Source organism: Chionomys nivalis, chromosome 11 (genome assembly GCF_950005125.1).
Source record: "Chionomys nivalis chromosome 11, mChiNiv1.1, whole genome shotgun sequence".
NCBI lineage: Eukaryota > Metazoa > Chordata > Mammalia > Rodentia > Cricetidae > Chionomys > Chionomys nivalis.
The window spans coordinates 38,447,052-38,459,729 of NC_080096.1; the positions used below are offsets into that span (position 1 = coordinate 38,447,052).

The following is a 12,678-nucleotide window of genomic DNA, read 5'->3' on the forward strand; positions in this document are numbered from 1 at the left end:
TCAGAGATATAGCTGCCTCTGCCTCCTGAGTGCTGGGATTAAAGGTGTGCGCCACCACCACCTAGGTACGATGGCTATGCTTGGTTATCAACTTGACTATAATTAGACTTAATTAAAACCCAATTGACTGGGCATACCTGTGAGGGATTTTTTTTCCTTTCTTAATTAAGTCACTTGAAGTGGGAAGACCCACTTCTAATCCAGCTCTTTTGTGGTAGGAAGATGCACCTTTAATCTGGACCACACTTTCTGCTGGCAGCCCATACAAAGAATATGGAAGAAGGAAACTGGCTTTTTCCTTGCCTGCTTGCTCTTGCTAGAGCAAGTCCATTCCTTCACTGGCATTAGAGCCTACTCCTTTGGGATTCCAGCACATGCTGAAGACCAGCTGAGACATCCAACCTTGTGGAGTGAACTACTGGATTCTTTGGCCTTCCATTGGTAGACAGCCATTGTTGGATTAGTTGGACCAGTCTATAAGCCATTCTAATAATCCCCCTTCTCTCTCTCTCTCTCTCTCTCTCTCTCTCTCTCTCTCTCTCTCTCTCTCTATCTCTCTCTCTCTCTCACACACACACACACATATGGTTCTCAACCTTCCTAATGCTGTGACCCTTTAATATAGTTCCTCATGTTGTGGTAATCCCCAATCATAAATTAATTTTGTTGCTACTTCCTAACTGTAATTTTGTTACTGTTATAAATCATAATGTAAATATCCTGCACATATGCAGGATATCTGATATGGGATTCCCCCCACCAAATGGGTTACAACCCAAAGGTTGAGAACCACTGCTCTAGAGAACCCTGACTAATACATTTATTATCTTTTTTTAATTGCTCAGTTCATTTTGTAGTTACAACATGCTTAAATGATAGTTTATTTCTACTGCACAAATAAACAACTGAGCTAGAGATTAAACAGAATGTCCAAGATCACAGAGCTGTTTAGGGGCAGAGATACTTTAGAAATAATATATATTGTCTACAAGAGCTAGGACAGGAACCAAAAGCTACGGAGAAACCCTGTCTCGAAAAATCCAAAAAAAAAAAAAAAAATAGATATTATTCTGTCTCTGCTTCTCAGTGTGATGATGCACTCTTTTTTTTGTTTTGTTTTTTGTTTTTCAAGACAGGGTTTCTCTGTGGCTTTGGAGCCTGTCCTGGAACTAGCTCTTGTAGACCAGGCTGGTCTCGAACTCACAGAAATCCGCCTGCCTCTGCCTCCTGAGTGCTGGGATTAAAGGCACGCTACCACCGGCTGGCTGATGATGCACTCTTTAATCTCAGCACTCAAGAGGCAAGGCAGGCAAATCTCTGAGTTCAAGGCTGGCTGGTCTACATGGTCAGAGAAGTTTCAAAAGTATCAAAAAAACAAAAATATCTACATTTAGGGCTAGAGACAAGGTTCAGCAGTTAAGAGCACTTGTTGCTCTTACAGAGGACACTGTTGTTGCAAGGAAAGGGCCCACTTGTTCGACCCAGATGTCCAGCTAACTTACACCCGAAATAACAACACAGAAACTGTATTAATTTAAACACTGCTTGGCCATTAGCTCTAACTTCTTATTGGCTAACTCTTACATATTAGTTTAACCCATCTCCATTAATCTGTGTATCGCCACATGGCTGTGGCTTACCGGCAAGATTCTAACAGGCGTCCATCTGAGGTGGAGGATTCATGGCTTCTCCCTGACTCTGCTTTCTTCCTCCCAGCATTCAGTTCTGTCTTCTCCGCCTACCTAAGTTCTGCCCTATCAGGCCCAAAGCAGTTTCTTTATTCATTAACTAATGAAAGCAACATGTGAACAGAAGAACCTCCTACACCAGCCTGTAGCACAAATAATAAAATCTCAGAGACAGATAATGGAGTTCAAGCTGAAAGACCAGAGAAGCAAAGCAGCCAACCACAAGAGAGCTCTTACCACTACGAAATCTTCAGACTGAAAAAACAGCGAGTTTCTGTCTCATGCTGCCTTATATTCCTCTCCAGTGCTGGTATTAAAGGCGTGCACCACCACCTCCAGGCCTCTATGGATAACTAATGCTGCGCTGGGATTAAAAATGTGTGCCACTACTGTCTGGTTTGTATGGATGACTAGTGTGGCTGCTTTGCACTCTGATCTTCAGGCAAGATTTATTTGTTAGATCATACACAAAATAAAACTATAGGACCCAGATAGGACCCAGATTCAGTTCCTGGCATCCACATAATCGTTCACAACCATCTGTCATTTCAGTTCTAGGGAATCTGATGTTCTCATCTGAACTCCATACGCGTGCACGTGCACACACACACACACACACACACACACATTGTACATATGTACATGTAGGCAGCAAAAACACACACAATTTTTAAAAAATATATAGAGATCTGGGGTTCAATGGTACAGCACTTGCCTAGCACACATAAGGCCTTGGGTTCAATATCCAGCAATGAAAGAAAAAAAACATAGATCTGGCAAAAGCTCTGAGAGAAGGGCTATGAATTTTGAACACAGAAAATTTAAACAGTTTACTACTACTATTACTACTAATACTACTAATAATAATTTCAACCTTAACCATAATTGAAGAAATGACAAAGTGAAATGGTGAAATCTAATTTTTATGTCAAACTGACACTGATCAAAAAGTCTAATATACATATACTGTATTGATGAAGCTATGGAAGACAGTGTTAGCAATATATAGCATAAATATACCCTTTGAGGGAGAGAGAGATGGCTCGGTGTTAAGAGCATTTGTTGCATTAGACCTAAGTTTGATTTCCAAGCACCCACATGGCAGCTCACAACTATTGATAACTCCAGTTCCAGGGGTCTAATGCCCTCTTTTGACTTCCACAGTCACTAGGCATACACATGGTCAAAAAACTTTACAAAAACGAAGCGAAAAGAAAAGAAAAACTAGCAAGCTAGCAAAGCAGGTGTAGTGGCACAAGATCCTCAACTGAGGTGCAGGTAGTAAGACCAGAAGTTCAAGGTTATCCTCAGCTACACTACAAATTCTGGGCCATCATGAAATAAACAAGGGCCAGCAGGAGGATGGGGAAAGACAGAAAAGAAATCTAAGTGTAGCTACAATCTTAGAATATAGTTTTACTTTGTTATTGATGTCAATTTAAAGGGGTAAATTTTCAAGTGTCATATAAAAATGCTAAATCAATTGCTAACAGAAGGAATGCATGCTTGCTATTAAAGGTGAGGTAATTAAAAGCTTATAATTAATGATATTATAAAATCTTAAGTGTTTTTTTCTTCCAGCCTTTCTCCTGAAATCACTTTTATTTAGTTTTCCACTTACGCATGCAAATTACAAAATCTTCAGACTATTTAAAGCTCCTAATAATTAAGACAACTTTTCTCTCTCTCTTTTGTTTGTTTTTTAGAGACAGGGTAACTCTGTAACTTTGGAGCCTGTCCTGGAACGTGCTCTGTAGATCAGGTTGGCCTTGAACTCACAGAGATCTACCTGTCTCAGCCTCACAAGTGCTGGGATTAAAGGCGTGCGTTACCACTGCCCAGCTACTTCTTATTATTATTTTTTTAATTATTACCACTGTATGTGGCTGTGTCAGCAACACACGCCATTGCACAGATGCATCCAAACACAACTGGCAGCAGTCAGTCTTTCTTTCCACCATGTGGGTCCTGGGAATCAAACTCAAAATTATCAGGCTTAGCAGCAAAGGTCTTTACCAACATTGAACCACTGAACCATCCCACTGGCCCCTAAAGATAATTTTTAACAAAGGCACATTGTTTTAGTGAGAATTAAAATGTTTTAAAATGAAATTCTAAAATATGGTTTGCCTAACATTTCCTTTTCTTTTATTATTTTCTACCAACAAGCAAAAAAAATAGGATTTCTGAAAAATTATTTTTCTGCTTTTGTTTCCAGAGTACAATTTTACAAAAACTTCTTTGCGAATTTGGGTTTTAATTTCTCTGGAATGCAAGTAAAATGCCCTAATGAACATTTAAAGCGAGGCAACCGGGGACAGTCTATCAGCCTGTTGCTAACATTAGCTTGTAAACAGATGAAAATAAAGGAATGCACTCTTAATTGTCCCTGAGAGGCTACTGCACAAACCCGTGTGATCCTAATTAATCCTAACTAAACCAATCCTTCCCAAGTGCTGACCATCCTGAAACATTTTAACAATGACTAGTTGTCTCGTGAGTAAGCAGAGACTTCCTGAGAATACGCCATATACTCAATATAAAAAATATAGCAGGCAAAAAAGGGAAACATTTTCCACTGCACCTTTCCCACACTAGAAACTTAAATCTGTCATGTTGAGAAAATATTCTTTTCCTGATTGTGAAAACCAGTTGTAATTTTCAAACTCTATCCTGTATTTATTGCTATAATTGTTAAATTGAAGTAATAAATTGATATGTTTACTAGTACATGTAGTGGTTTTATTTTCAGCCCTATAGAGTTCTTTGTGTAGCCCTGGATGTCCTGGAACTCGCTCTACAGACCAGGCTGGCCTCAAACTCACAAAGATCCACCTACCTCTGCCTCCCAAATGCCGGGTGTAAAGGTGTGCACCACGTTCGCCTAACTACACATTCTAGGTTTTCATGAAATAAAAATAAACTCAAAATGACACACACCTGTAATATCAGCAGGAGGCTGACACATGAACCACCTTGAACTACAAAGAGAGATCAAATCTCAAAATAAATGAATAAAGAAATAGCAGAAATTGAAGTTATGGGAGATATCCCCTTCCAATTTCCAAATTTTCTGTAACAAAATTGTATCATTCTTGTAATTTTAAAAAACAACAACAGGGGCTGGAGAGATGGCTCAGCGGTTAAGAGCATTGCCTGCTCTTCCAAAGGTCCTGAGTTCAATTCCCAGCAACCACATGGTGGCTCACAACCATCTGTAATGAGGTCTGGTGCCCTCTTCTGGCCTTCAGGCATACACGCAGAAAGAATATTGTATACATAATAAATAAATAAATAATTTAAAAAAAAACAACAACAAAACTACATACCCGAGCACACTAAAAGCTGAAGCATGAAGATTGCGACTCAAGGTCAGTCTAGAAAACAGAAGGAAACCCTTTCTCAAATAAACAAAGCATCTTATACTGCTTATTGCATTTGAGGCTTATGCATTCAGTTTGGGATCTTTGTTGTTTGTGGTTTGGGGTTTTGTCTTAAGACAGAGTTTTTCACATAACCCAGACTATAAATCTGTCATGTAACCAAGAATGACCTTGAAATCCTGATCATCCTCTGCCACCACACTCAGCACTTAAAATTACAGATGTACACCAACACACTCAGTCTTGGTTTTGTTTCATTTTCTTTTAAGTTATCATCTCACTATGCTTCTAACCCTGGCCCAGAACTTTATATGTTGCCAAGGCTAATCTCAAACACAGGATTTTCAGGCTTTGGCCTGCCACAGTACTTACTGGTTTTAGGTCATACAAAGGGTTTTTGGTTTATTTATTTATTTATTATTTATTTATTTATTTATTTTTTAAGAAACAACTTACAAGCCCCTTTGGTTTAAAGTGCTTGTTACAAGCCTAAGGACCTTAACTTGATCCCTAGAACCACATAGTAAGTGAGACTCAATTCCCAAAAATTGAGATACACAGGCATCAAGCTTAAACACACAGAAAATAAATACTTTTTAAAAATTAATATAAAAATTAAATCTTGGCTGGGCATGGAGATGCACACCTCTATTAATCCCTGTACCCAGAAGGCAGAGACAGGAGAATCTCTGTAAATTGGTGATAATCCTGGTCTCCAGAGGAAGCTCAGGGCTAGCCATTACTTCACAGTGAGAACCTGTCAAACGAACAACAACAACAAGGCTGGCCCATGGGTTTAGCTCAGGGGTAGAAAACTGAACCCAACAAGCAAACACAAAGCCCTATACCTTCAAAAAAACCTTTATATACTAAGTAAGAAAACTTCAATTTAATCTGAATAGTAAGTATTTAAGATATTCATTATATCATATTTTTTATAAAATAAAAAGCTCATAATGGAGGTACTAATACACCCACAATCATATCCAGATACCAACAAAAGCACGTAAAATCTGTGAGTCAAAGCTCCCTTCTTCAAGAAATTTAATACTGGGCTAGGCATTTTTAATCCCAACATGCAGGAGGCAAAGACTGATCTCTGAGACTGAGGTCAGCCTGGTATAAAAAGCAAGTTACAGATCACAAGAACTACATAGTGAGACTATGTCTCTAAAAGAAAAAAGAAAGGAAACTTATTATACAATTAAAACAAAGCATATACTGAAAAACAAAGAATTTTTAAAAGACATACATCAGACAGTCTATACATCCAGAACACAAAAAAGTATAATGAAACAGCTTTTAATTTCATGTATCTTAGCTCCAATCTTAGATATCAGTGAGGAATTGTATATGCCTGTTATTTCAGCATCTGGAAGGCTGAGGCAACAAAGATCCAGGGCTCAAGGCCAGCCTTGGTACTGAGCTACAGTTAGGGGCAAAATAACAACAAAACCACCCATACACCAACAACAAAAACTTAGATCTACTATTTCCTGCCTTATATAAATTATCTCACCCATTTGTAAAATGAATTAACTGAAGTACCACTTGGGATATAGACATTAGAAAAAGAAATGGACAGTTGAAAAAAAAACTGGTTTTGTTTTTTTAAACAGCATCTCTGTGTATCCTTGACTGGGCTGTCCTGGAACTACATACAGACTGGCCCCAAAAGCAAGAGTTCTGCCTGCCTCTGCCTCCAGAGTGCTAGGATTTAAAGCAAGCAAAAGTTTTACATCAACTTGACACAAGCTTAGAGGAGGGAACCTCAACTGAGAAAATGCCTCCATAAAACCTGGCTGCAGGCAAGTGTGTAGATTTTCTTAATTAGTACTGATGGGGGTGAGTTCACTGTGGGTGGAGCCACTCTTAGGCAGGTGGTCCTGGGTTTTATCAAAAAGTAGGCTGAGCAAGAATGGCCTCTGGATGAGCTCCTGCCTTCAGAATCCTGCCCTTTTGAGTTCCTATCCTGACTTCCTTCATTCATTGACATTTTCTTCATTAACATGGAAGTGTAAGCCAAATAAAACCCTTCCTTCCCAACTTGTTTTAGGTCATGGTGTTTCATGACCTAAATTTACTAGGCCAGGCATAGTTCACATCTTTATTCCCAGCATTCTGGGAGGCTGCACAGACTGATCTCTATTGAGTGCAAGTCAGCAGGGATGCATATCAGGAAATACCCAGTGGTAGAGTGGTTGGTTGCCTAGCATTCATAAGGCTCGGATTTGAAACAAAGTGCTCAAAAAGAAAGAAAATATTATCTCTCTTTTCTATAAACTACCAAAAACCCAAAAATCGGATCTTTCTCATTCAAGCTTTTCCTTTTCCCAATTTTTTTTAAAATTTCGTATGTATGCTGCATTTACATCACTTTCCCACCCCCGCTCATGTCCAGCTCCTCCTCTCTAATTCATGGCCTCTTTTTCTTTTCTTATTATTGACATACACATATATGTACATGAATATGTAAATACAACCTGCTGAGTTCATTTAGAATAGCTCATCCGCATGTTTTTCAGGCTGATGACTTGGTATTAAATGACCAATTAGGGGGGTCATCCCTAGGAAAGAAACTCTCCCTCTCTCTACATTAACTGCCTGTGGCTCTTCATCTAGAAACCAGGCTTGGGTGTTTTCCTCTTTTCAGATACAAGCTCTCTGTAGCCTAGGCAGACTTGCAGTTTACTTTGTTGCCATTCTGGCCTCAAATTCACAATAATCCTGCTTCAGATTCCCACATGCTAAGATTAGCTTGCACCATCATGTTTCTATTTGAATTTTACTCATCAACAAGAAAATAATTGAAAGGAGAAACATAAGGCTGTGCCATACTAAATACTGGGGAAAATCAGCACATTGTCTGGTAAGATTTACAAAACAGAATGTTGGGGCTGGAAAAGTATGTAATAGCCTTCAAACTCCCCTATTAAAATCCAAGCTCCACGTTTTTGTCTTTAAATTTCAAAAGTTACTATTTTGTTTGTTGGTATATTCTAAGATAGAATAATTCTTGGCAGAAAGCAAATACTCAACATTATTTGTTGAATAATTTTTAATTCACTTATTTTTATTTTATGTCTATGGGTGTTTTGTCTACAAGTTATATCAGCACCTTTTAAGTGCAGTGCCTAGGGAGACCAGAAGATGAGGTTGCATTACCTGGAACTAGATTTATAGAGCTCCGTTAGCTACCAGACAGGTGTTGGGAATTGAACCAGGTTCTCCTGAAGAGCAGCCAGAGCTCTTAACTAATGTAGATCAATTTTTAAGCCTAAGAAAGCAGACACCGAGAGATTTTACTCACTGCCATATCTACTGGCAAAGCTAAAAATGGCACTCATTTTCTTAATTTAGTAGTCTATCATCTCTAGAAGGCAAAATTTCATTTTAATCTTTTCCTAAAGAAAGGATTGTGGCAGGCATTAAAAAGGGAAGGGAAGCATAAACTAAAAATTTTTCACATTTTTCTCCAATTTGTTATTTCTCTTTAAGTGATATGGGCTAAAAAGCTAAAAACCAACCAAATGCAGTGTGTTACATCTAATATTTTAAAAACTGCATAGCATATTTGTTTAATTTTAGCACCTGGGAGGTGAAGGCAAGCTTACAGGAAAGTTCCAGGACACTCAGGGCTAAAGACCCTGTCTCAAAAACAAACAAAAACAAACTCTTTCTCTCTCTGAATGAATGAATGAATGAATGAATATAAATGGGTGAACCTACTCCAAACTGATCATCTAACTGCTGGAGGCAGAAACTAGCATCTGGCTAATCTTCATAACTGCCAAAGAGCCCTTTAACAGTTTTTGCATAGACAACAAGAGTTATCAATCACTTTCTTCCAAATAAAATATTGGGGAAAGAGATGAGTTTTAAAATATCCTTTGCTGGGCCCAGTGGCACACACTCACAATCCCAGCTTCTTGGGAGACTTGGGGTGGAAAGATCACTTAAATCTAAGAACCTGCGTCTGAACAGCAACACAGTCGTACACTCCTACCCTCCACAACGTCTCTGCCCTGAAGAATCACACCTGAGTACACCTGTCTCTGTGTGTTAGAAGAGTAGAAAACAAAACAGACGGTGACATAAATCAATAATGAATGTGAAACCAGGTTACACCACTATCTGAATTGACGTAGTTCAAGCAGTTTAAAAAAAATTTTTTTAAATAAAAAATTTGAGGAACTGAGAAGATGGCTCAGTAGGCAAAGCATGAGGAACAGAATTCAAATCCTCAGTACTCACATAAAAAGCCCACTATGGCTGAGTACGTCTGTAACCTCAGCACTGGAAAGCAGAGCAAGCAAATCTCAAGAACCCACTGGCTAGCTGGCCCACTTCCCCAAAATGCAAGTCCCAATCACTGAGAGATCTGTCTCAAGGAAGCACACCTGACATCCTCTTCTGGTCTCTTCATGCACTCAACAGGCACACGCACCTGTGCACTCACGTGTGTGCACCACACACACTTTAGACAGTCTCTCTGCACTGCCTTGGCTTAACTCACACATTCCATGTAGCTCACACTAGTCTTAAACCATCAGCATTCCTCCTGCCCCCGACTCACAAGTGCTGGGATTATAGGTATGTGCCACCAGACCCAATTAACCTAAATTTTAAAAAAAGATGAAATCTAAGAGAGAAGTAGGTATAAACACTATGAATTTGAAGCCTGCATGGTCTACAGAGTTCCAGGCAGCCAAGGCTACACAGTGTGACTGTCTCAAAGCGCGCGCATAAACACACACACAGACACACACACACACACACATACACACAAATAAAGAACAGGGGCTGTAGAGATGGCGCGGCTCAGGTTAGGAACACTTGTTGCTCTTGTAGAGAAACCAGGTTGGTGTCCCATTACCCACGTGGTGGTTTATAACCATTGACAACTCTAGTTCCAGGAGACTTATGTGGGCACCAGGCAGGCACATGCCCTTATATATATGTATACATGCAGGCAAAACACTCATACATGTTAATTAAATCTAAGAACCACAATTTACTAAGTTTTAAAAGAAGAAGACACATAAGTAAATATTTTAAAATAGGGTTTTTTTTTCTGTTCCTTTACAATATAATCTCACTGTATCTTGGTATTCTAATAGCAAAATATTCTAAATTGACTTATTTGAATTATCAATATAAATTCAAACATGAAACACTAAGGACAATTCCCCTTAGTGATTCAAGCACTTGCTCTGGATACTGTTAACACCTAAATACATACCCACAAGAATATATGTAAATTGTGAAAGTGACTATAAAAAGAAAGAGCCTGAAGCAAACTTCCAGAGATGAATGATAGTAAGCAGAAACTAAAAGCACAGTCCCATGGAGGAGAAAGGCGAGTCGGCACAGAATCGAGAAGCAACTGTACACAGGTCTTCAAGGGAACAAAATCTTTGAGAGAGGGGAAACTGCCAGAATTAGCCAACAGAGTCAGAACACAACAGACTGCCAACAGAGATCATGTTTAAGGCAGGGCACTACTAGACTCACAAAGTCAACACCCAAAACTCAATGTTTCCATTCCTCAAATTTGAGTTTCAGAGGGATCCTTCCAAACACATTCATGACCAAGACTAAAGACTCAACCAGTTAAAGGCTCCATCTTAAAAATTCTTCCCTGTTATCTGCAGATCAAAACACAGTGACCCACAGGAAATAAGGTTGGAAATGTAAAACTCAGTTCGGGAGGCCATTCCTGGACACTGAGACTCTTTACCTGAAGAGCTGTAAACACACACATACTGTTTATATAAAAATCACCTTTGCTGGGGATGTGGCTCAGCTACTAGAGAAGCCCTTGGGTTTGAGCCCTGGTAATAAATAAACTTAACATGGTGGTCCAGCCCATGAGCCCACCACTTGGGAGGGAGGCAGAATTATCCAAAGTTCAAGGTCATTCTTGACTACGTAGTGAGTTCAAGGCCAGCCTGGTCTACCTGTTTCAAAATAAGTAAGTAAATAAAAATCTCCATCCTGGTTCCTGGGGAAAATACTTTTTTTCTCTCTATCCCGAAATGTTAGGGAGAAAAAACACCTCAAGAACTCTTTATCATAACACAAAAATGTCTACTGGCCAAGCCACATGGCCTAAGAGTAGAGCTTTAGCTTAAGTACAGGCAAATCTAGGCCGAGGAGACAAGATGGCAGGGAGCTATCACAGGGCAGCCTGTAAGGTTGAGGTGGGTACAGTCCCCAGCTCTGGGGAGAACAAACTCCTGGACAGTGGAGATGGCTGGACCGGCAGGTGTGTAGCACCTCATCCGCCTGGTTGTCATAGGACGACTCGGGTTTTACAGAGACGGAGAACCCTCCGGAGTGAATGATCTTCAGAGGTTTCCTAGGAAACTCGAGGACGGGGCTCTGAAGGAAGAGAAAGCGAGAGGCAGGAGACAGACACAGAGAAAACCGCTTTGGGCAGAAATCGTCCTGGGAAGTTAACTCCGCTGTGGCCCCCCGCGCCCGCCGGGGCGGACAGAGCCGCCCACCTGCTGAAGGCTGGCGGGCGCTGTAGGTCCCCAGGACGGCGACCAGAGCCTGCCCCCTCACGGGTGGGAAAGTCTGCAAGGGGAGCAGCGCAGAAGTTAACACGGGCGGGCAGAGCGCGAGTGGGACAAGCGCCCGGGCGGGATGCGACTGAGGCACCTGGGGGGGGGGGGGCGCCTCGGCAGCGCTCACTCCCGCCCGTGAGCAAAGCTGAGCGAATCCTGCTCCGCCGAGGGCGAGCCTCGCACCGTGCGAGCTCCGCCGGAGTTCACCTGACGGCCGTCAGGCCCGCACAGAAACTTCCCGAGACCGTGAGCGCTGCCGGGACCCGTGGAGGTGGCCGGGTGGGAGCCGCGCGGGGCGGAGCCGAGCGCCGGGCGACCCCGGGGCGGGGGCGCGGCGGCCGCGGCTGGGTTGGGGGCGCTCCGGTTCGGGATGGAGCCCGCGCTCCTCACTGGCCCGAGAGCGGCCGCCGCGCCAGCGCCCGAGAGCAGTGGGGGGGGAGGGCCGGGGAAGCCCGGTGGGTCGAGCCGGGCGAACCGGCGGGCGGCGTTACCTGTGTCAGGGAGAGCTGGGCTGCCGCAGCCATGGTATTTCCATCATGCACGGGAGGGGAAGGAAGGACGGGCGGACAGGGGCCGGGGCGGGAGGAGGCGGAGGGACAGGCCGTAGGCGAGGCCGGCGGCCGGGCGTCTCCCCGAACTTCGACAACTTCCCTCTTCACGCCGCCCCGCCCCGCCCTGCCCCGCCCCGCCCCGCCGGCCCCACAGGCCGCGGCGGCGCGCAAAGCCCGGCGCGGGAGTCTGAGGCGCGGAACCAGGCCCTGACCCCGGCCGCCCTGGAAAACCCGGTGCGGATGGAGCACCGGGGCGGACCGGAGGCGGAGGCGGCGCTGAGGATTCCTAAGAGAGAAATGTAGGCAGAACACCGACTTTCCTGGACTGCTGCTTCTGAAAAGCGCGGGAAGATATACCCGTGCCCAGGTGGCTTGTGGGAACTAAAAGAGTAATGGCACTAAGTGATGCTAGTAATGGTTTAGTAATAATATTAAATAATACTGATATACATGGGATTGACTCTGCACCAAGTGCTTTATTTTT

At 42.4% G+C, this 12,678-nt stretch overlaps 1 protein-coding gene across 4 annotated transcripts in view; it reads right to left on the minus strand.

The window, feature by feature from the left end:
* The window catches only part of Eps15 (epidermal growth factor receptor pathway substrate 15), a 93,766-nt gene extending 81,463 nt beyond the window's left edge, over positions 1 to 12,303 (minus strand). For 2 of the 4 annotated variants that reach the window (XM_057783492.1, XM_057783493.1), the window contains exon 1: positions 12,135 to 12,303. In XM_057783492.1, the coding sequence (XP_057639475.1) occupies positions 12,135 to 12,167 (33 nt within the window). In that variant the 5' untranslated portion in view covers positions 12,168 to 12,303. The remainder of the gene's footprint in view (positions 1 to 12,134) is intronic. The other 2 variants (XM_057783490.1, XM_057783491.1) reach the window with 1 other exon arrangement.
* Positions 12,304 to 12,678: the final 375 nt, after the last annotated feature.